This window comes from Oncorhynchus nerka, linkage group LG6, assembly GCF_034236695.1.
Source record: "Oncorhynchus nerka isolate Pitt River linkage group LG6, Oner_Uvic_2.0, whole genome shotgun sequence".
NCBI classification, from domain to species: domain Eukaryota; kingdom Metazoa; phylum Chordata; class Actinopteri; order Salmoniformes; family Salmonidae; genus Oncorhynchus; species Oncorhynchus nerka.
Window position 1 is genome coordinate 58281701 of NC_088401.1, and position 25120 is coordinate 58306820.

The following is a 25120-nucleotide window of genomic DNA, read 5'->3' on the forward strand; positions in this document are numbered from 1 at the left end:
CAGCGGTTCATAAGATCCCAGCGGTTACAGTATGTCTAGATGGGCAGATGTGAAATGAGACGGAGCATAACAATGTTATTGGATCATTAACCAAGTCCACACTGGAAAGACTTGTCTGCAGACTCTGGATTCCCAAGTCTTGGGTGTGAGTGTGATGGGTGTCATCATTTAGTACAGATCTCTAAAACCATAGTATTGGTATTTATTTGGATGGATGGACATCCCTGTGAGCAATCTCTTAGAGATCAGACAGAGCAAAGATACTCACGGTGTTACAGACACTTTTAAAGGCATTTATTGATGAAATACACACTAGTTTTCAACAAAAAAAAGCATCCTTAATATTGTGTGTAGGAAATTCCAGCCCAGTTCTCTACCCAAAACTCCTTTAATGTAGCAATGGAAACCAGTTTATTACATGTGCAATAAAGAATCATAATTCAAAAAAGAGGACAAGCACAAAAGACACCTGAATAAGTGCCTGTGTTTAACCCAGAAACACAACTGTGGAAATGTCTGTCACAGAGACAACGGCAAAACAAGAGAAACAAGACCAAAACTAAATCCAGCCATTTCATATCCGGGTGCATTAGTGTAGTCTGAGATTCCTGGTCACCCCCAAGACCAGGAAGGCATTTTTGTGACCTGAGGAATTGACTGGAAAGCAAAACAAAACAAAGTTAAATTGAGTTTTTACGCTGAAGCCTGGAACCATCTGAGAAACGTATATTGCGTATATAACCACATTGCCAGATTTACATTTGTTTTTCTTTTACCCAAAAAGGAGCACAGCTTGTATTGGTCATTTACAGAGAGCATTGCGCAGAGGTGATCACTTAGAATAATACAAAAGAGGGAGGACAGTTACAAATTCATAATTTAAGCCGTACAATATTATGCATGAGTCTTGTATGTTTTAAACAAACAAAAAGGTCAATCATGAACACGGGGAAGGATATCAAATCTCTTGACATTTTTCAAAAACAAATAAGCTACTGTAAAAGTCATAACTTTACAGTACAAATAAATAATAATAATTATAATACAAAATTCGGACAGATTTATATCGATGACGACCACATTTATGGCTCATGAGGGCCTGCCACTGTGAAGGTTGGTAACTGTGGGCTTACTTCCCTACACGTTGAGGAACAATATGACTGTAACTCCTTAGTCTATATCGAACCAACATTTATCTGGCTAATTAACTCGCGTTGACATCCAGACCACATCCCGTTCCTCTTTCTCAGTCTAGGGTCCTAGTTGCAGGGGATAATTTGACGCCTTTGAAATGGACAATTGAAATGGAAATCTCATGTTGAAGTGAAAGCCCATTCCAGACAGTTGCCCCTCAATTGGCACCACCTGTGAGACTGTGATTCACTCCACTTAGGCATAGCACCGTCAAGAGCCAAGCTGCCTTTCTGAGTTAGTGCAGTGGTGCGGTGCCACCCTGGCCCGACAATCTGTATTTTTTGAGTGTTTCATCCAGACTAGCCGTCTGAGTGACCCCAGTCACACGTACCTGGTCGCCTAGGTGATTACAGAGCTTTACAGGAGAGCTCAGGGGGCCAGAGTAAAAAAGAGCCATCACACTCAGAGTGAAGACTGTTATTACAGGAACAAGCACGGACATTTTGAGACCACCTGGAATACTTTGATGTCTATCCAGGGTATCCGGTCTAAAATGACTGCCACTGTTAAGACTTATCGCTCTTAAAAAAAAACTGTGTTAAAAGCCTCCTCATGTAGCATGTCTAGTTCTGGTCTTCATAAGTGGCATTATGACAACTCAATTCGCTGGTAGTCAATAAGGCAATTAGACTATTTATCAGTTCCTTATAGCTCGCCCCAACCGCAGTGTGGATAATTCGGAGGCCGTGGTTTCCACACTGGCAACGGTTCAGTCTGGATGCAAACCCCAGTCTGCAGTGAACACTGTGGGGAAGCCTGTAAGCCTCTTAGCCTGGCTGTCAAGTGAAGCAGCACTGATGTCTCAATGTTGGGCTGATAAAAGCATGAAGATCGATCCAATCCACTGCTTCGGAGGTGGAACCTGCCCGCACGTTACTCCACACACCTCTCAGGCATACTATTATGGTCTCCTGGGTATGAGTTCACTTTGGAAACATTCAAACAACAATACCTCTGCCCACTTTCCTGGCACTGAATGCACCCGACCAATGCCTAAAAACTGCTACAAGTCATAAAAGTCTAGTGAGTGATAAAGAAAACCAACTGTGGAATGAGATTTCTGTACCAATTACATAGAGAAGAATGAACAACTACAGCTAGGACTGGAATCCCCATGCTTTTAACTGAGGTTACTGTGGCTCGCATGAAAATACCCCAAAATAAATACACTCTCTCTCTCTCTGAAGCTGAATGATTTGGGTTTATAGCTACCCCAGCTTTTCTGTATTTTCAATAACACTCCTTCACGGTCCACAACTTTATTGACCATTCTCTCTGTTCCATTTCCAGAGCAAGCCTGGACCGTGGGGAAAAGCAAACAAACAAATCAACAAGAAAAAGCCAGCACATTTTTCCTCTGCACAGAGAGAGCGAGAGAGACAGTTGTGACAAGAAAAGACAGGGCTCCGGCACGTAGGCACTAGGCAGGTCGTCACGAAGCCCGACTAGTGAGTGACTGAACTACTATCAGCACTCGGGATCCACTGCACTCATTTGAACCCTCTGAAGATGATCTGCACAAGATTGAGTTAGAGAAAAGAGGTTAGCACCATACTCAGCTCCAAGAAGAGAGAAAAGAAACGCAAGCACCAGCCTTGACGGTGGCAAAGCCCCCAAAACAAGACCCCCTCGCCGCCCCCATTCTGTCCCAGAGATCACATCACAGGGATCCTGAACAGTACTCACGTGCATACAAAACAAGTTGAGAAAAGAAGATCTGAGACTCATAACAACACCATGTAACATGCCTTTGTTCCAATTATACCAGTTCTTAAAGGAAAACTCAACCCGAAAACTCTGCAAAATGCATCACACGGGGGATGATTTATGTCATTTTTAAGTTACATATCTTGAAAACTTGAGTGCCGACAAGCAAAGCATTTTTGGGACTATATCAACAATGGACTAATGAAACAAACACCAAAGGACGATATTGGGGTGGAATTGTTCTTTAAGAAGCCATAGATAATGCTGCGAAATAGTGACTACATCGTTTTTCTCTGGTAGCTTTTTTGCAATACGTAATGATTCCATGGCTATTTTGAGGGCGTACCGGCTAATATGCTGTTCAAACAAAGCTAATGTACATGTATGGGGCCTGTAACACAAAATGCATATGTCATTCACACTACAGACAAGGGGTCAATAATGACAAATAATACATGATTAATACATGATTCGGCTCTTGGATGGGGTAAGCTAAGGTCAAAGGCTGAAGGTAGTGATAAAAACAAGAAATGAGTCAGACAGAACTTATGCATATTGTGTTGCCATATGCATACCAAAAATATTTCACACCATAAGACATCACAACAAATACCAAGGTGACCTGTGTATAGTCAAAGTATGGAAATGATTTTTAAAAAACAAAATACTTATATCAATATATTTATGCATTTACTGGGGGGGGGGGGGGGGGGGGACTGTTAACCAAATACAAATACATTTTGGTTAAGCTGGATTCCGTAGAGACCTGTATGAAAGTCTTTTTGACATAGTATGCACCTGTAGAAACGTATTTGGACTGTGTACAAGACCGACAGCTTTCCTTGCATAAACACAAGGAGGGGAACGAACAATTATTGACAGAAATATTGACAGTGCAGTGAGGTAATGCTATGTGAGGTCTGAAATGTTATTTTAGGGTCCAGTTCAAGGAAAGGATATTTCAGTTGCACTGACGAAAAAGGTGGCCGTGACTATGAATTAAGACTGTTCCGGTCCCTCCGTGCCTTGGTTCCCGTAATACACAGTTAAGCCATTCAGCTCTGAGGTACTTTCTCCCCCAACTCTCATTAGATACACTCAAATAAGCACTCAAATTAGAGCCACCTCCCAAAGGTCAAAAAGTAGATTTTGATAATATCATATAAAAAAATGATTTTATTTCATATGCTCAAAAGAGTATTACTCTTCAATATCTGAGTGTGCTTCTTTAACATAATGAAGAAACTCGAAGCTCTTGTGATATTAATAACATCTCAATTTCATATTTGACTATCTGTTTCAAACAGCTCTCTATCTCAGGTCACATACTGCTGTGAAATAGATGATATCTCAGGGACTTTCATATAGCTCACCACGTGGAAATACAAGGGGAAGTCAAGGGGTTTTTCAAGCCTTTGGCACTAAAGGTAGCGATGAGATAGGGACAGAAGAAGGGATGCCCTGCTGCGCTGTACATGAAGATCACCCAGTGGAATACATTCTACTAAGGAGTAGGACGCTATAATGCTATCAGAAGCTGGCTGCTTTTGTAGACGGTCTCAAATTCATATATTGCTCATACGGCAATGCAACGTAATTTCAGACCCTTTTCTTCTTCTTTTTTTTTTACACGGCAGAAGATTTGATATATTTATTTTATTTCTCTCTCAGACAACTATCGGATGCCTTTCTATATACCGACAAGAAGTCTTCTCTGCATTAAAACTCTAACGTACCCTCCAATGCTACATTCAAGTAGCCCAACAATATAGCACTTCTGGAACTTTTCCTAACAGTCTAAAGTCTCTCTCCTACTCCTTTCAATCTCTCTCATAATGACATTTTATGTACAATATTGTTATATAGAACATAAATTACTACACACTTGTTTTTGCCTATTCACAATCAATGTTCAGCAAATCCCCGAAGCAAATTAAAAATCAAATAAAAAAAATCAGAGGACAATTCAACAACTCAATAAACAGCTTAGAAACAGTCTTATTATGTAACTTTATATACTTTCTGTGCTCCCAAGACTCACTGACTTTAACCTGAAAAAGAAAACGAATGGTTAAAAATCCTCGTCCTCCCCTTTTTTATCAGTTAATGAATGTCCGAGGAGTGAAGTCTGTAGAAAACAAAAAAGACGGTAGAACGATCACCCGACATCTTGTTCATGTGTAAACAGAGCACCAGTAGTGTCTTGGTTCCATGTCTCTCACCTGTACAAAAGTATAAATATATGCTTTTTCTCTCTAATTTTTCACATATCTAGGACGTATAGTGGACAAAAAAAAGGTTGTTTTTGATCCAAACCCGCCAGTGGTGCAGTATCTGTGCTGGGGTTCGTTGTTTGCTGGCTTGTGTGTACTTTTGCTCTGGTGTGTTGGTGTTGATCGTCTCTGCATAAATAGTACGTTGCACAGTCCTGGGCCACTGGGCCAAAACAACCATTCTGTCCGACTACAGCAAATCCATTTTGGGCCTGTAATGCAGCAGGAGGGGGGATTTCTGGAATACAAACAAAACAAATGACAGAGAAAGACTGACTGAAAACCATGCAGCTGGCATAATGTACTTCTAAACAAATTGATAGGCTACTACTTTGTTTCTATCCTTTCTTAGCCTCTAGTATACGTCACCTGGATTTAAAATTACCAGCTTGGATTGTAACATACACTTCACTTTATCTTGGGGTTTTATGTCATCGTAGCAATTCGTGAGAGAAAGGGTCTCAAAATAGTTTCAGGAGAACAAGCTGTTTTCTTAACTGAGACCCCTGTGTGTAGTGATGGGAAAAGTGAGGCTTTCTCGGTCTTTGCGAGGCTTTCTCTGTCTTTGGGGCTTTCCCCAAATTGTGCCGGAAAATGGTTAATGACTCGGAGCTATTAACACGATGCACATTAGTGACATCACCTGGTTAGCAATGACAAAGCAGCATGTGACGTTCATATGGAAGTCTTTTCCAGAACATTAATCAAACCTCCGTGGCGCAGCGGTTAGTTGTGGGTGTTAACACCCTACACTTTTAGAGAAAAACTCAAATGGATCTTCTGCTGTCCCCATAGGAGAACCCTTTTGGGGTTCTACTGGAAACCAAGAAGGGTTATCCTATGGGGACAACCGAAGAACCATTTTGCAACCATTTTCCCTAAGAGTGTACAATCAGCTACCATTACAAGTTCGCACCTTCCATCATGGGTCCCTTTTTTGCTGTGAATCCCTTTTTATGCTGTCAAAAATTGTGAATATATGGCATTATTTCGGATGCTATAGACAGAAGCTTATTCTACACTAAATAAAACAAATTGTTTGAACAACAATGTGCAAAAAGCGTGGTGTTGCATAATTTTTTTTGTAAATAATATGTCTTCGCTGGGGTTCGACCCCATTCCCTGTCATCAGTGAGTGTTCTGGTCGCCGAGACCATGACTCTACATGCTGAGCTGTTCAGGTGACTCGACAAGAAGAAAATCCTAACTACATTGTAGGCCTAAGTACGGTGTCCAGAAGAGGTCGGTGTTTTAAAGCAACTTGGAATCGAAGATAGCACTGGAACCACAGCAAAATCTGTGGCATTTTGTAACACACGGTTTAAAAAACCACGTGATCAAACAAAGCTTCGGGTGCCATTGATCATGTGACAATGTTACTTTGAAACGGGTGCCGGTACATTGTGTCAGATCAGTAGTGCTTTGAAAAACGGAATCGGAGCACCGGTGCTCCGGGATCAAATGTTCCATCACTACCTGTCTGCACAGCTTTTCAGCATGCATATCTGTGGATGATCTATGCAGAGTACATACATTCAACAGAACCTGAAAAGCAATATTAAAATGTCAGGAGACTTATATTAAGAAAGTATTACCTTAAATCTCCATCTCGTCACGACAACGAATTTCAAAGTGTGGTCCTTCCCCAAGATTTCTTCATTGCATAAAATGTCCAGCTGTGTGAATGGGAGATATAAGAACGCCACATGTATTACCATTTTACTGGAAGGAAAATCCCCTGCAGGGCATGCAGAGAGTAAATCCCTCTTAAGCTAGGGGTGTTTAATGCTGTGACAACAACCCGCATGACCAGAAACATGCTCTGCTATGATAACAGTTCATACGTTGTCCTTCTGAATCGGGCTTGTGTCTCCCATTGCCGTGGAATTCTAAAATGAACCCTCCAAACACCGCAGCTTTCCTTTTCCTCTCACTTTCACTCAGCGTCAAACCATCTCCGTTTCTTGGAGAGGAAAGAAAGATGGCACCGTATATTTGACGGTGGGCCCGTAGCACCTTGCGCATGGAGGGCTTTTGGAAAAGCACAAAAAGCGTATTTGTAGACAACACGAATCAAATGCCGCCTTGCCAATCCACTCCTCCTCCTTGGATTAAAGTTTGATATTCTGTGAGGCGGCTGGCCGCATTTGCATTCGGCCAATCAATACTCTCCCTAACACAGACGCTGGGGGGCTAAGGGGAAAGGGAGAGAGGAGAGGAAGCCACTGCCATAGCAGCACCTACTGGTAGCTGGCTGTTCCTTCTTTTTATGTTTTTTTTCTCCTTTTTGTCCCCAATTTCAAGGTATCCAATTGGTAGTTAAAGTCTTGTCTCATCGCTGCAACTCCCATACGGACTCGGGAGAGACAAAGTTCGAGAGCCGTGCATCCTCCGAAACACAACCCAACCAAGCCGCACTGCTTCTTGACACAATGCCCATTTAACCTGGAAGCCAGCCACATCAATGTGTCGGAGGAAACACTGTACACCTGGCAACCATGTCAGCGTGCACTGCGGCCGGCCCGCCACAGGAGTCGCTGGTGCGCGATGGGACAAGGACATCCCTGCCGGCCAAACCCTCCCTAACCCGGATGACGCTGGGCCAATTGTGCACCGCCTCGTGGGTCTCCCGGTCCCAGCCGGCTGCGATAGAGCCTGGGCGGCTGGATGTTCCTTCCAACAGAGAAACAATGTTTCTTCCTTGCTGTTTTTGCCTTGGTGCCAGTTTAAAACCGTCTTGCCACATCAAGACATACAGAAATAATAGACAGCGTGTATTCGAGTAGTGATTCAATTATTGATATTATCATAATATGAAAGAATGGACACAATATCCAAAGATGTGTTTGGGGGCTGGGAGACATGGCAACAAGTTCGAAAACTTATAAGAAAAAATAAATAAATTATAAGACACATGGTGTGAATGACACAACGCATTCAGCTCATGTGGGCTGCTGAAATATCAAGATGGATGCCACAATTATCTTACAGCTATACCAATATAACCCATGGGAAAGTGATGCGCTGTGCTTTGACACAGCGGGGGCTGTTGACGCACACTTCCGCTGTGTGTTTGCCGTTGAAAATAGATTTGGTTGGAACAATGACTCTTAATATTCAATAGACAACAATAGAGCAGCCGACAGCTGTATTGCGCTACGGACGCTGGTGATGGAAGCGTATGCGGTGAAGACCACCCACACACATCTTCATGACAGACAGATACCAGAGAGAAAAGGCTAATTGAACACCCAGGATCTCCCCCATACAGTTATGACAGGCAACTCACAACGACATGACAGAAAGCAAATTATATTACAAGAGCTTATTTCCCCCAGAACATATGGTGGATGGTAAACGCTTTGTGAAAAATAATGACAGAAGAGAGTGTTTGTGATGGTGCATACAGATTCACTGCCTTCAGAAGAACAAGAATGCCTTGTTAAAAGTGATCACCTTTCAGTTTAAAGTGCATGGGAAGGGCTTAAAGAGACAGCTAGTCAAAACCACATCTTGGGGCCTCCTTAAAAATAGGTCCTTTATCACTGAACAAATGTTACAGAGTCCAGGTCAGTATCAGCAGGTAAACCAGGAAAAATCCCCCCCCTCCCACCCTTGCCATAAAGTGTGTTCGACGTACCTCATTAAACGATGTCAGGTTAAGCTTTTTGGCGATGAATTTCTTGAGGTGAAGGACCGTGGCTTGAGCCGAGCAGCGGATCCACTTGCGCTTCAGGTCGCGGAGCTTGCTGCTGTTGCACTCCAAACAGATGCTGACCTGCAGGAGGGAAGACAAACTACAAAATGACTGAGGTGGAACTTGAATTTTCCTTTCAGGCGTCTCAGTACAGTCATGAAGGCAGACCAGATGACTTATCTTAACTCTCCTGTGCTGAAAATACAGTGCATCAACCACTTTCCATCCTACGTTTAAAATACCATTCCACATGAGACTTGCCATCCAAATGGAATAGGTATCGTTCGTGGTGACTCTGTGCCATGTCATTGTCTCAGTACGCCAGGAGATGGAGAGTGGCACACTTTTGGAGCATGGCAAAACGAAGTTGGAGCCGCAGGTGGCTTGGCAAGGCTGTGCCTGAAAGAGTCATGTTGCATTACCAGCAACAGGCCTCTTCCTCAGATTGCCATACAGGCACAGGCAAAGTGCCCTGGTAAAGTGGCTTTCTCGTGCCATTTTCAGGTGAATTCTTGGGATCCGGGGATGGAGTAATAGAAACAGGGTACGCCACCATCTTTCTCCCTCAAACATCAAGAGATCCAGAAACAAATAAGGCTCTCCAGAGTTATGCTTTAACATGGAAATCATCTCAACTTGTAAATAAATACTCCTCAGCCATGTAACGTATCGAAAGCAAAGACTGCTGTAAAGTGTAAAGACTGCTGTAAAGTGTAAAGACTGCTGTAAAGTGTAAAGATGGCTGTAAAGTGTAAATGGCTGGTTTTCAATGGAACAAGCAAATGAAGGAAACGTTATGATGCAAATGAAGGCTTTGCATTGAGAGAGTGGGAGACAGAGTTAATGGTAGTTCAGCAGCAGTCTTCGGGGCCATTACATTAGTGGAATCATTAGGGAACTGCCAAGCTGGTATGACTCGCAGCAAATTCACAGATATGACTGATGCAATAGCCCAGCATATTGAGTAAAGGAAGGTCTTTGGAGCAGCAGAGCACACCTTTTCTCTCTTCTTTTGAGCTGTTTAAGGAGAAAACGTGAAATGACTTTATAGATTCAATGACTAGAGATTTAAATATTTTACATTTCAGTCAATAGTTATGTCCATATTCAGCAGCCCAAAATCACCATCCTGGAGTTAGATAGCATGGTGTCAGTCATTATAGTTTTTCTAAAAAAATGTTTTTTGATCACATAACAGATCAGAGTCCTTGTATCTTTTTTTATCGGGAGCTCATTTCCCTTGAAAAGAACTGACACCAAATACACTCTCTCCATGGTCTGGAAATCCTGGATGTGCAAATTCAATTGTTTGTGCCTCGGCCAGATGTGAGCAGACATGGCTCTGATTCATTTTTCTTTCGTGGTTTTTCTTCCTTTCAGTTTCAGTATTGTGCTGCTCTCATTAGCCTGCCTTGGCTTCCCTTCACACCCCAAGGTCAACCTTTAGAAGGTCAGCCAGCAGACATGGCGGGAGAAGTCCAAACCCAGCCATGCATGACCCTCTCCTGCTGTTATTACTACTACCAACTAGAGTTGAGCTGCTGTTGTAAAACCTCACTTAAAAGAAAAGGTAGTTATCGTCCTCTCTGTCCTCTTTCCTTCTGTTCTCTTTTCTGTTATCAACCCTTTCTGTACGACCTCTCTCCTCTCTGTCCTCTTTCCTTCTGTTCTCTTTTCTGTTATCAACCCTTTCTGTACGACCTCTCTCCTCTCTGTCCTCTTTCCTTCTGTTCTCTTTTCTGTTATCAACCCTTTCTGTACGACCTCTCTCCTCTCTGTCCTCTTTCCTTCTGTTCTCTTTTCTGTTATCAACCCTTTCTGTACGACCTCTCTCCTCTCTGTCCTCTTTCCTTCTGTTCTCTTTTCTGTTATCAACCCTTTCTGTACGACCTCTCTCCCTCTCTGTCCTCTTTCCTTCTGTTCTCTTTTCTGTTATCAACCCTTTCTGTACGACCTCTCTCCTCTCTGTCCTCTTTCCTTCTGTTCTCTTTTCTGTTATCAACCCTTTCTGTACGACCTCTCTCCTCTCTGTCCTCTTTCCTTCTGTTCTCTTTTCTGTTATCAACCCTTTCTGTACGACTCTCTCCTCTCTGTCCTCTTTCCTTCTGTTCTCTTTTCTGTTATCAACCCTTTCTGTCGACCTCTCTCCTCTCTGTCCTCTTTCCTTCTGTTCTCTTTTCTGTTATCAACCCTTTCTGTACGACCTCTCTCCTCTCTGTCCTCTTTCCTTCTGTTCTCTTTTCTGTTATCAACCCTTTCTGTACGACCTCTCTCCTCTCTGTCCTCTTTCCTTCTGTTCTCTTTTCTGTTATCAACCCTTTCTGTACGACCTCTCTCCTCTCTGTCCTCTTTCCTTCTCTTTTCTGTTATCAACCCTTTCTGTACGACCTCTCTCCTCTCTGTCCTCTTTCCTTCTCTTTTATGTTATCAACCCTTTCTGTACGACCTCCCTCCTCTCTGTCCTCTTTCCTTCTCTTTTCTGTTATCAACCCTTTCTGTACGACCTCTCTCCTCTCTGTCCTCTTTCCTTCTCTTTTCTGTTATCAACCCTTTCTGTACGACCTCCTCTCTGTCCTCTTTCCTTCTCTTTTCTGTTATCAACCCTTTCTGTACAACCTCTCTCCTCTCTGTCCTCTTTCCATCTCTTTTCTGTTATCAACCCTTTCTGTACGACCTCCCTCCTCTCTGTCCTCTTTCCTTCTCTTTTCTGTTATCAACCCTTTCTGTACGACCTCTCTCCTCTCTGTCCTCTTTCCTTCTCTTTTATGTTATCAACCCTTTCTGTACGACCTCTCTCCTCTCTGTCCTCTTTCCTTCTCTTTTCTGTTATCAACCCTTTCTGTACGACATCCCTCCTCTGTGTCCTCTTTCCTTCTGTTCTCTTTTCTGTTATCAACCCTTTCTGTACGACCTCTCTCCTCTCTGTCCTCTTTCCTTCTGTTCTCTTTTCTGTTATCAACCCTTTCTGTACGACCTCCCTCCTCTGTGTCCTCTTTCCTTCTCTTTTCTGTTATCAACCCTTTCTGTACGACCTCTCTCCTCTCTGTCCTCTTTCCTTCTCTTTTCTGTTATCAACCCTTTCTGTACGACCTCTCTCCTCTCTGTCCTCTTTCCTTCTGTTCTCTTTTCTGTTATCAACCCTTTCTGTACGACCTCCCTCCTCTGTGTCCTCTTTCCTTCTCTTTTCTGTTATCAACCCTTTCTGTACGACCTCTCTCCTCTCTGTCCTCTTTCCTTCTCTTTTCTGTTATCAACCCTTTCTGTACGACCTCCCTCCTCTGTGTCCTCTTTCCTTCTCTTTTATGTTATCAACCCTTTCTGTACGACCTCTCTCCTCTCTGTCCTCTTTCCTTCTCTTTTCTGTTATCAACCCTTTCTGTACGACCTCTCTCCTCTCTGTCCTCTTTCCTTCTCTTTTCTGTTATCAACCCTTTCTGTACGACCTCCCTCCTCTCTGTCCTCTTTCCTTCTCTTTTCTGTTATCAACCCTTTCTGTACGACCTCTCTCCTCTCTGTCCTCTTTCCTTCTGTTCTCTTTTCTGTTATCAACCCTTTCTGTACGACCTCTCTCCTCTGTGTCCTCTTTCCTTCTGTTCTCTTTTCTGTTATCAACCCTTTCTGTACGACCTCCCTCCTCTCTGTCCTCTTTCCTTCTCTTTTCTGTTATCAACCCTTTCTGTACGACCTCCCTCCTCTCTGTCCTCTTTCCTTCTCTTTTCTGTTATCAACCCTTTCTGTACGACCTCTCTCCTCTGTGTCCTCTTTCCTTCTCTTTTCTGTTATCAACCCTTTCTGTACGACCTCTCTCCTCTGTGTCCTCTTTCCTTCTCTTTTCTGTTATCAACCCTTTCTGTACGACCTCTCTCCTCTCTGTCCTCTTTCCTTCTCTTTTCTGTTATCAACCCTTTCTGTACGACCTCTCTCCTCTGTGTCCTCTTTCCTTCTCTTTTCTGTTATCAACCCTTTCTGTACGACCTCCCTCCTCTGTGTCCTCTTTCCTTCTCTTTTCTGTTATCAACCCTTTCTGTACGACCTCTCTCCTCTGTGTCCTCTCTTTCACTCTCCATTAACCTACTCTCCTGTCTCTCATTCCTCTCTTCACCTCCTTCCTTCCATCCTCTCTTTTTCACTCACACCGTCTTTTCCCTCTCCTCCACAATTTCATAGCAGACTCTCTCATCCACAGTGACTTATAGACCTTCTATCTACCCTCCAAATATTTGTTTTCTTTTATCTCTTTTTCACATCCTCCCCTCAACTGTCTCCATTTCACCCTCTCCATCTCTCCTGTGTCTCACCTGACACTTGACAGCAGTTCACCCCTCCCTGTATTCTATCCACAGAGCCTAGCTACAGCTGCCCTATTAGCTATTCTTTCCACACTCCATTCCTCTGCTGAATACCAAAAGAGCGGGACCTTGGACCCCTGGTTCAATCTCCCAGCCAAGCGTAGACGACGTGCCGCTTGGCTGGGTGTGGACGGGCATATTTTCAAAAACTGACATGTTGCTCATTGCTCTGTAGGGACAATGGCTAAATGGTAAACAGCCAATCTCCTAAAGCTATACAGTCGTGACGAGTGTGCGACGGCTCCTTTATTGAAATGACTGTTTGTGGATACGACGGCGACATGCAGCTACAATAAAAGCCCTCTATGCATTATTGATATCCTCCACAGGGCTGAGAAGTTACCTGAATACAAAATGACATCAAGATGGAATTCATGTAAAACCGTCGCCCATTTTGAATGGGTTATCTGTATGTGTGTCATGCTGGGTTGTCTACTTGTAGATTTACGACTCAAAACAACCATAGGCCTAGCATGTTGTGAACTGATAATTACAAAAGATTACCTATTACCCAGGGGAATGTTGATTAGATTACACTTTACATTACGAGGCTCGTAATTTCATGCCATCCAGACATAGGAAATGAAAGATGAGCTTGGAGATGACTCCATCCTGTCCTGCAGGAAATGAAGGGGGCATGTGGTGGAAGGGCACCTACCTGCTCGTCGCTGCGGTGATAATCGTTATCCTCCTCCGGTTTCTCCTCCGCCGTTTCCTTTTTGTCTGCGTTCTCTGTTTTCACCTCGCCTGTTGTCAACCAATGAGGGAAGTAACAGTTAGTGGTAATAGAGACTATTAAGCCAAAGTTCTTTCGTTTCTATTAAATTCATCATTTGGATGTTTCAACAAATTAACAAATGTAACTTCATCAAGCCATTGCGTTCTACAAAATGACCACAGACAGTTACGAGTGACCGATCTGTGTTACCTTTAATCTTGTGGACAAGACATAATTGACTTTCATGCCTGCTCTCTTTGTTGGCTAAACACAAGCAAACGCTCATTTGATGCCAGAAAACAGGGCATGCTTCTTTCTAATTAACTAAATGGCCTGTATTCAACTGTAGTCTCCATTCATGCAGAAGCACATTTATTAGACAATTACGTGGCCCAAAGTGTCAAGCAGTTTACTTGACTTGTCCACCGTCGAAGCATATCCCTCCATTACAGGACACCTATTAATCAAGGCAAACTGATTCATTCATTCACTAATTTGCTATTGTGCCAGGGGAGGGGAGCTAACATCAGACCTTTCTTTGGTTTAAATCGGCCTCAGGGAACCATTTGACCCTCTCCTCAAAAAGATGGAAGGAGATGGAGAGTTGGAGCTGGAGAAAGGTTATTAGAGAGTAAGGGCTGATGGTCACTGGCAAGAGGAGGAGAGAAAAGAGTCTTCTCCACACACCGGGGTAGCTAAACTGGGGAACATAGTCTTAGAACGGTGAGGCCAGCTCTTGTTCAACAAAACATACTATTGTTGGCTAAAGCGATTTGGGTCACTGTGATGGAGAACACCTTGGTAGAAAGGGCCATGACAATCTCCCAATCGGGGTCAATTGAGTCAGTTTCGTGACGGCAAAACGAGGGACGTTATCTGAGCTCAGTTGATTAGGTAGCCCCTTGTTTGTGGACAGCCATTTTCTCCCTCTCTCTGATTGGCGATGGGACTGGGGCCCATCTTCTATTGTTCTCCCTTCGCTCTTCACAGCCCATCCCAAAGGGGATTGGCGGTAAAGGCTTGAGATAATCCCAAGTGTAAACAGAGTGATTGCCGTTCAAGTGAGGAAAAATTGGATACGATTCACCTTCAGCCAATCTGAAAATAACTCAATGACACTAAGTATAAAGTGGACATGGTTTCCATTTTGGGAATAATTCTAGGAATAAGGCGATTGGACAGTGCTCTGATTGTAAATGCTGATATTATCGAGTCTTAAAGACAATAAACTAGTGGGCTAATATGAATCCTACATGTGACAGAGAAACTGGTGGGCTAATCTGAGTACTACATGTCACAGAGAAACTGGTGGGCTAATCTGAGTACTACATGTCACAGAGAAACTGGTGGGTGGGACATGTCACAGAGAAACTGGTGGGCTAATCTGAGTACTACATGTCACAGAGAAACTGGTGGGCTAATCTGAGTACTACATGTCACAGAGAAACTAGTGGGCTAATCTGAGTACGACATGTCACAGAGAAACTGGTGGGCTAATCTGAGTACTACATGTCACAGAGAAACTGGTGGGCTAATCTGAGTACTACATGTCACAGTGAAACTAGTATGCTAATCTGAGTATGACATGTCACAGAGAAACTGGTGGGCTAATCTAAGTACTACATGTCACAGAGAAACTGGTGGGCTAATCTGAGTACTACATGTCACAGAGAAACTAGTGGGCTAATCTGAGTACTACATGTCACAGAGAAACTGGTGGGCTAATCTGAGTACTACATGTCACAGAGAAACTGGTGGGCTAATCTGAGTACTGCATGTCACAGAGAAACTGGTGGGCTAATCTGAGTATGACATGTCACAGAGAAACGGGTGGGCTAATCTGAGTACTACATGTCACAGCGAAACTGGTGGGCTAATCTGAGTACTACATGTCACAGAGAAACTAGTGGGCTAATCTGAGTACGATTCACAGAAAATGTATTTTTCTCAGTGAATTAGCTTTTACATAACTTGTTGACCATCTAAAAAACATATTTGTCTTCACGGAGGATATTGTCGTAAAGAGTCGGCATGTGAAAGAGAAAGAGCGAGAGAGGAAGAAAGAAAGACGAAACGAGAGATAACAAGTAAGAGAAAGAGAACACAACAGTCAGAGAAATAGACAGAACAAAAATATGACAGTGAAAGCCATTTTGAGCCCTTGAAGTGAAGGTGCCATTATAGATGCATCCATTAGCACGCTCATGTCATTCCCCGCTTCGGGGTTTGGCTCTCAGGAAATCTGGGAGCAGGAGCTGCCGTCTGTCATTAGCCCACGAGCTCCACACTATCTCTGTTTTGCTGGGCAGTGAGTGCAGACAAGGGTTTAATTTCTGCTAGGATTCTGTCAATGTAAGTGTGTTAGCCATGGCTCAGCCCAACCTACAGCGACAGCGGGGGGTAGCACGAGAGCAGTTCCACTTCCATTTGAGCGTTAATTACAAGAAATCAGAAAGGTTATTAAGCAAGCGATTAGGTCTGCTCTGTGACGACCCTCTGGGCACGCGTTTACAAAAACCCTCAGTGTCGGGCTGGGATGGAATGCGGCCGTGCATTACAGCCGCCGCCACTTTCTCACACTGATTGGGTTGGGCTGAATCAAGAAACAAGGTGATACTAAGTGGTAGGAAAATAGAGGGCGGATATGATGAGATGTGTGTGCCTGGGTTCCGGCACGGTGAGCTGGGCTGTACCATTGCGTTGAGGATCTAGATGTTTCATGCTGCACAGCTCTCCTTTGATGTCCCCGGGCACTTCCATTCCCAGCTTCTGATAGAAGTCTCTTTGTTTTTTTATCTCCGCTGCAGGAGTGGGGATGAGGGAATGAGAGAGAGAGACACAAGGAAGAATTAAGGCCTTGCTTTGGCTGAAGGTGCCTGTCACTAGGGATTCTTTAAGTCTGATATGGAGCAGTATTTTTCTCATTACAGTCCCTCAGATACGTCAGTGAATGCACATGTCAAATCCTTGATAGATATTCCAGGGCTATGTGCTTTGGGATGTTAGTTATTCAGTAACTCCGCCTCAATCTCACGGTACAAACAGATTGTAAGGAAACAGGGTTGAGAGATGTGTGTGGGCAGAGAATAATAGTGAAAGTTTAATGTTATTGGTGAAGGGACAAGGAAGAAGATAAGCCAATATGAGATAATTACCCTCTTGTAACCCCGGCACCAACTTGTAGACAATGTCTTGCATTGTCCGGTCATGGCTAGAGGAAAAGAGATGAAATCTAGAAATGAGAAATCTAACAATTTATACTGACAGTTTAAGATATGTTATACCCTGCTTACTCGGTCTTGTTCGGAAGCTTTTATTTGACTGTAACTGACGTTGGCGAGACAGTTAAGATCATTCGATTTGTAAAAAGATGAAATACATAAATGCTGATCATACACACCTCCTAAATGTCAGCAGCATATGCTTGATGTGTGAACACCCTTTACCATGAAACAGCGAGAGTGACAGCTAAACGCAGCGCCTCAACCACTGCCCAGCACAGCAGTGACCATACTCTATTTCAACAGCTGAAAAGCATTGTGACTAACAGGACCCAGTGGGGTGTGTTGTGATGGCACGAGGACCCTGGAAATATATGTGGTGTTCCTGCAATCTGGAGTGAAGGTCATTCCATCTATTTGCTGCTCAGGACCACAATTAGCTGATTCTCTCCCCAAGGCCTGCGAGACCCGACCCCTTACCACGGCGGTAGCCAAACTTTGACTCGCCTAAACACATCAAGGTGCGACAACTTTTTGACAGAACCTTTGAATGCACAGGGGCGTGGGGGTGGATGGAGCTTCAATTACTTTTTTTCGCTTAAATATGCAATGTGCATGATTTCCTAATGCTCGATGATGACACATACCCTTCATTTTTGGGACAATATGACATATCAGGAATGTTATATGTATATATATATATATATATGTATATATATACAGTAACAGTCAAAAGTGTGGACACACCTACTCATTCAAGGGTTTTTCCTTGGGTTTTTCCTTATTTTACTATTTTCTACATTGCAGAATAATAGTGAAGACATCTAAACTATGAAATAACACATATGGAATCATGTAGTAACCAAAAAAGTGTTAAAAAAATCTAAATATATTTTATATTTGAGATTCTTCAAAGTAGCCACCCTTCGCCTTGATGACAGCTTTGCACACTCTTGGCATTCTCTCAACCAGCTTCATGAGGTAGTCACCTGGAATGCATTTCAATTAACAGGTGTGCCTTGTTTAAAGTTCATTTGGGGGATTTCTTTCCTTCTTAACTCTTAATACTACCCATCCTGGGTCCGGGAGCATAATCATCAACTGACATTAATTAGCATAACGCAACGGACATAAATATTAGTAGAAAATATTCCTAGTCATGAAATCACAAGTGAAATATATTGAAACACAGCTTAGCCTTTTGTTAAATCACCCTGTCATCTCAGATTTTGAAAATATGCTTTACAGCCAAAGCAAGACAAGCATTTGTGTAAGTTTATCGATAGCCTAGCATAGCATTATGACTAGCTAGCAGCAGGCAACCTGGTCACGAAAATCATAAAAGCAATCAAATTAAATAGTTTACCTTTGATGAGCTTCGGATGTTTTCACTCACGAGACTCCCAGTTAGATAGCAAATGTTCCATTTTTCCAAAAATATTATTTTTGTAGGCGAAATAGCCCCGTTTGTTCTTCACGTTTGGCTGAGAAATCGACAACGCCAAAAAATATTGCAAATTAGCTCCATAATATTGACAGAAACATGGCAAACGTTGTTTATAATCAATCCTCAAGGTGTTTTTCAAATATCTATTCGATAATATATCAACCGGGACTGGTGGCTTCTTGGTAGGAGAGAGAAACAATGGCCGCATTTGTCCTTTACGCACCAAACACTCTGAGAGACTTCAGCTGACCACTGACGCAAAGTTGACGTTTAGGCTCATTTTTCAAAATAAAAGCCTGAAACTATGTATTGTGACACTAGACACATTAAGGAAGCCATAGAAAAAGGAATCTGGTTGATATCTCATTCACTGCTCAATAGGGACGCATAGGAACGCAGAACTTTCTAAATAAGAGTCCCTTCCTGATTGGATTTTTCTCAGGCTTTCGCCTGCAATATCAGTTCTGTTATACTCATAGACAATATTTTTACAGTTTTGGAAACTTTAGAGTGTTTATCCTAAGCTGTCAATTATATGCATATTCTAGCATCATGTCCTGACAAAATAGTAGTTTACTTTGGGGACGTTATTTTTCCAAAAATGAAAATAGTGCCCCCTAGATTCAAGAGGTTAATGCGGTTGAGCCAACCAGTTGTGTTGAGACAAGGTAGGGGGAATATACAGAAGATAGCCCTATTTGGTAAAAAACAAAGTCCATATTATGGAAAGAACAGCTCAAATATGCAAAGAGAAACAACTGTCAATCATTAATTTAAGACATGAAGGTCAGTGAATGCAGAAAATGTCTAGAACTTTGAAAGTTTCTTCAAGTGCAGTCGCAAAAACCATCAGGCGCTATGATGAAACTGGCTCTCATGAGGACCGCCACAGGAAAGAAAGACCCAGAGTTACCTCTGCTGCAGAAGATAAGTTCATTAGAGTTAACTCAGAATGCAGCCCAAATAAATGCTTCACAGAGTTCAAGTAACAGACACATCTCAACATCAACTGTTCAGAGGAGACTTCGTGAAACAGGCCTTCATGGTCGAATTGCTGCAAAGAAACCACTACTAAAGGACACAAATAAGAAGATACTTACTTGGGCCAAGAAACACGAGCAATGGACATTAGACTGGTGGAAATCTGTCCTTTGGTCTGATGAGTCCAATTTGACATTTTTGGTTCCAACCGCCATGTCTTTGTAAGACGCAGATTAGCTGAACGGATGATGGTGGTTCCCACCATGAAGCATGGAAGAGGAGGTGTGATGGTGTGGGGGTGCTTTGCTGGTGATACTGTCAGTGATTTATTTAGAATTGAAGGTACACTTAACCAGCATGGCTACCACAGCATTCTGCAGCGATACACCATCCAATCTGGTTTGCACTTATCATTTGTTTTTCAACAGGACAATAACCCAAAACACACCTCCAAGCTGTGTAAGGGCTATTTGACCAAGGAGAGTGATGGAGTGCTGCATCAGATGACCTGGCCTCCACAATCACCCAACCTCAACCCAATTGAGATGGTTTGGGATGAGTTGGACCGCAGAATGAAGGAAAAGCAGCCAACAAGTGCTCAGCATATGTGGGAACTCCTTCAAGACTGTTGGTAAAGCATTCCTCATGAAGTTGGTTAAGAGCATGCCAAGAGTGTGCAAAGCTGTCATCAAGGCAAAGGGTGGCTACTTTGAAGAATCTCAAATGTAACATATATTTGGATTTGTTTAACACTTTTTTGGTTACTACATGATTCCATATGTGTTATTTCGTAGTTTTGGTGTCTTCACTATTATTCTACAAGGTGTGTCCAAACCTTTGACTGGTATTATATATATATATACACACACACACACACATATATATTAGCGTAGTACAACTGTATCAGTTCATCATAAGCCCAAAAGTATTTGCATGAAATATGGTTAGATTGCATGGGTTTTCATCCTCTCAGCACCAGTAGTAGTAGACGTTGTTTTGATCTCTGCCTCTCACACCTAGTTTGAACCTGTTCCATGATTTGTGTTTAAAAAAAATAATGCACTGATGTATCTTTCACCTGTTTAAATGTTTGGCATTCATGAGCTTTTTATTTGAAACAAACAACTACTCCGAGATGGGCCTTTCCATTAAAATAGGGGCATATGCCTAATGACTAAATAGCAGGTAGACGTTTAAGCTGGCGAACATCCCAGTGGCCACAATACTAATTAGAACCTACTGCCCCAACACTGGACAACAGATGGACAACAGTCTCTTTAGTGTGTGTGTGTGTGTGTGTGTGTGTGTGTGTGCGTGTGTGCATGTATATATGCATGTATTCTGTTGTTGTGTGTTCCCCCTCCACTCCCCTCTCCTTTGACACTACATTGTTCATTGGACAGTGCTGCTGCCCCCTAGTGGTGGGTATCTGTGCCGCACACTGATGAAACCCAACACTGAGTGGGTAAGGGGAAAGTGATTTAATGTCCAGGCTGCTCACTCACCCAATGTACTGCAGTGGATGGCTCTGGTGAATGACAATCCTGCACGTGGGACAGGTGTTGTTCTCCTCAAGGTACTTCACTAGACAGCTTCTGCAGACTGGAAGACACACAGAGAGACACGCCCCTTCCATGATCAGCATTATGGGTGCCTTGTTCTCCTATCTTTTTAGATTTTAAAAAAGTGAAGCTTTTTGGAGAGAGAGGTTTTTGGACAATGAGAGTCTCGTTTTGCTTCATGTCTGGGGGGGTTGAGAGAAAGTCATTTTCACCGGAGGATTATGATTAAAGCTATCTACTGTACACTCTACATTGACATTTGGTAAACGAAGACTTTCCACGTGTGGTACAATGGCTCCCTCTAGAGCATGACTGACCTACTACATTACTTGCGTTGCCACTGACATTCACGCAAATACATCTCTATCATTCCTACAACTACTTTGTGGGGAGGTTTGCTTGATTGTTGTGATAATTACACTTTATTGTGACAACGAAAATGTATATTCTTGTATGAAACCTTATGCATGAAGCCCTCATAAAGATACAAGAGCAGTGTTACTATCTGAAGACTGTGTATGAGTTCCATCGGCAGGTACTCACAAGTGTGTAAGCACTCCGTGACAGTAGTGGCATCTATCAGGTACCCCTCACACAGGCGACAAGTGATGTGGGCGTTGATGTCCCACAGCTTGATCTTCCTGGTTAGCGTCTCAGGGTTCTGGGGAGAAGAAGGACAAAAAAAACATGCTGAGTCCAAACTCAAGTTGTTCTGTTTTGTTTATTTTGTACATTCTAAGGGTAACCTCCCAACTCAGTTTTGAAAAAAGACTAAAAGATAAAGACCTGTCAACTGTCCAACTCATTTGTTTCAAGGTCATGCAGAGTACTGCTTTGTACAAAGTGCCTTCAGAAAGTATACCCCTTGACTTAATCCCCATTTTGTGGTGTTACAGACTGAATTGTGTGTTCACACCCATCTACACACAATACCCCATAATGACAAAGTGAAAACATGTTTTTAGAAAGCTTTGCAAATGTATTGAAAACTAAATACAGAAATATCTCATTTATATAAGTATTCACACCCCCGAGTCAATTACATCACCTTTGACAACGATTACAGCTGTGAGTCTTTCTGGGTAAGTCTCTAAGAGCTTTCCACACCAGGATTGTGCAACATTTGCACATGATTCTTTTTCCAATTCTTCAAGCTCTGTCAGAATGGTTGTTGATCATTGCCAGACAGGCATTTTCAAGTCTTGCCATAAACTTTCATGACAATTTAAGTCAAAACTGGAACTAGGTCACTCAGGAACATCAATGTAGTATTGGTAATCAACTCTAGTGTATATTTGGCCTTGTGTTTAAGGTTATTGTCCTGTTGAAAGGTGAATTTGTCTCCCAGTATCTGTTGGAAAGCAGACTTAACCAGGTTTTCCTCTAGGATTTTGGATTTTGCCTGCTTAGCTCTATTCGGTTTTCGTTTAATACAAAAAAAACTCCCTAGTCCTTGCCGATGATAAGCAAACCCATAACATGATGCAGCCACCACCATGCTTTTGCACATCTGTCTTATTGCGAACAGGATGCATGTATTGGAATATTTCAATTCTATACAGGCTTCCAACTTTTCACTCTGTCATTTAGCTTAGCATTGTGGAGTAACAACTGAGGTTGGATCAACAAAATTGTATTCTCCTATCACAGCCATTAAACTCTGTAACTATTTTAAGGTCAACATTGGCTCATGGTGAAATCCCTGAGCGGTTTCCTTCCTCTCCGGCAACTGAGTTAGAAAGTACGGCTGTATCTTTGTTGTAACTGGGTGTATTGATACACCATCCAAAGTGTAATTAATAACTTCACCATGCTCAAAGGGATATTCAATATATGCTTTTTACATTTTTACCCATCTACCAATAGGGGCCCTTCTTTGTGAGACACTGGAAATCCTCCTTGTCCTTTGTGGTTGAATGTGGGTTTGAAATTCTGTGCTCGACTGAGGGACCTTACAGACAATTGTATGGGTGGGGTACAGAGATGAGGTAGTCATTAAAAAATCATGTTAAACACTATTATTGCACACAGAGTGAGTCCATGTAATATTACGTGACTTGTTAAGCACATTTTAACTCCTGAACGTATTTAGACTTGCCATAACAAAGGAGTTGAATACTTATTGACTCAAGACATTTCAGCTTTTCATTTATTATTTATTTGTAAAAAATGTCTAAAAACATAATTGTACTTGGATATTATGGGCTATTGTTTGTAGGCCAGCTACAGAAAACCTCAATCTGTTTTAAATTCAGGCTGTAACAACAAAACGTGGAAAAGTCAAGAGGTGTGAACACTTACTCAAGGCACTGTCGAGAGAGAAAAACAGACAGACAGACAGAGACAGGCAGGCAGGCAGGGAAACAAGCAGTCAGTCAGTCAGTCAGTCAGTCAGTCAGTCAGACAGACAGACAGACAGACAGACAGACAGACAGACAGACAGACAGACAGACAGACAGACAGACAGACAGACAGACAGACAGACAGACAGAGGCAGAGTGAGGCCGAGACATGAAACTCCATTCATGGAGGGTGATTGTCTTGGCTTACCCCTAATGCCGCCATGTGTTGACTGGGGATAATTTGGCAGCCACGTCTCTTCCTGCAGGCACGAGGTAGTGTTAGCTCCGCATCATGGATGCCCTTTCATGTGGCTAGGAGAGAACGCAGAAAGACAACAACACGGTTAGAATTCTTTGTGTTCTACAGCATTTACATTACATTTAAGTCATTTAGCAGACGCTCTTATCCAGAGCGACTTACAAATTGGTGCGTTCACCTTATGACATCCAGTGGAACAGCCACTTTACAATAGTGCATCTAAATCTTTTAAGGGGGGGTGAGAAGGATTACTTTATCCTATCCTAGGTATTCCTTAAAGCAGTGGTGGTTCCCCCAAAGTCCAGGGTCCTCCAACTCCTATCCTGGAGAGCAGTGTTGGTTAACCGATGTGTTACCACTGGACGGGAACAAAAGCCTGTACTCACCCAGCAGCTCTCCAGGACAGGAGTTAGAGAGGCTCATTCTAGCCTTATCCCAATCAAGAACTAAACTGAGATCAGACAAATATTGGAGCACAGAATTTATCTGCCTGATATCAGGCTTATCTTGAACCGCAACCGCTTAAGAGTTGGCTGTGACCCACCATCTTTGGGACACTGCTCTACAGACCTGAAATGAACCTGGGAAAGTGCTCAGACTATTGAAACAACATTTACACAATGAGAACATTGTATGAAGTGGAGACGTCCCTGAATTAATTTAACAAAATAAGAACCATATTTAAAGTAACTTCAGATCCAGTAAAGCCTAAAAATAAACATTGGACCTAATATTTCCAGGAGAAAAAGTGGTGTCCCCACATGACACGAGGACTGACGTATTGCAGTACTTAGTCACTCTATTAGACAGAGGCCTAGAGATTCACTACCCATTCTGAGCCAGAACGCTTTGAGTAGTGAGCTCCAAAAACCTCTTTGACTTGGCATGAGATGGACTCCCACCGCTTTTTCTAGCCTATTGATCTTAAATGTGAATTCTCTTTTACTCGGTCTGGGACAATACAAGTCTGCCTGTGTGCTTTTGTCTGCTCACCAGACCATGGCATCAGTCCACTTACTCCATTGAGGTGAGTGAAGGAAGGCTGCTGAGCATCTATTAGGGGTTCTCTATCACCTGGGCTGCGCACCAAACCATGTAACACAGTTGTTGTAACAGTTGCCAGACTGTCAGGGTTGAACAAGTGCATTCAGTTGCAGAGCACTTGCAAGTGCGTTGACAGGACGTGTTTACCTCTTTCCGTATCAAAATGACCCAGGGCGTGTTTACCTCCTGCCATATCAAAATGACCCAGGGCGTGTTTACCTCCTGCCGTATCAAAATGACCCAGGGCGTGTTTACCTCCTGCCGTATCAAAATGACCCAGGATGTGTTTACCCCCTTCCGTATCAAAATGACCCAGGATGTGTTTA

At 42.7% G+C, this 25120-nt stretch overlaps 1 protein-coding gene across 2 annotated transcripts in view; it reads right to left on the reverse strand.

Moving 5' to 3' along the window:
- Positions 1 to 272: 272 nt before the first annotated feature.
- Positions 273 to 25120, reverse strand: part of LOC115130751 (polycomb group RING finger protein 3) — a 42114-nt gene continuing 17266 nt past the window's right edge. For both annotated transcript variants that reach the window (XM_029662176.2, XM_065019742.1), the window contains 9 exons: positions 23700 to 23803; positions 21693 to 21810; positions 21093 to 21189; positions 17094 to 17149; positions 16632 to 16739; positions 13879 to 13967; positions 8815 to 8952; positions 6770 to 6850; positions 273 to 5412 (listed from right to left, as the gene is read on the reverse strand). In XM_029662176.2, coding sequence (XP_029518036.1) covers positions 5365 to 5412; positions 6770 to 6850; positions 8815 to 8952; positions 13879 to 13967; positions 16632 to 16739; positions 17094 to 17149; positions 21093 to 21189; positions 21693 to 21810; positions 23700 to 23714 — 750 coding nt within the window. In that variant the 5' untranslated portion in view covers positions 23715 to 23803 and the 3' untranslated portion in view covers positions 273 to 5364. The remainder of the gene's footprint in view (positions 5413 to 6769; positions 6851 to 8814; positions 8953 to 13878; positions 13968 to 16631; positions 16740 to 17093; positions 17150 to 21092; positions 21190 to 21692; positions 21811 to 23699; positions 23804 to 25120) is intronic.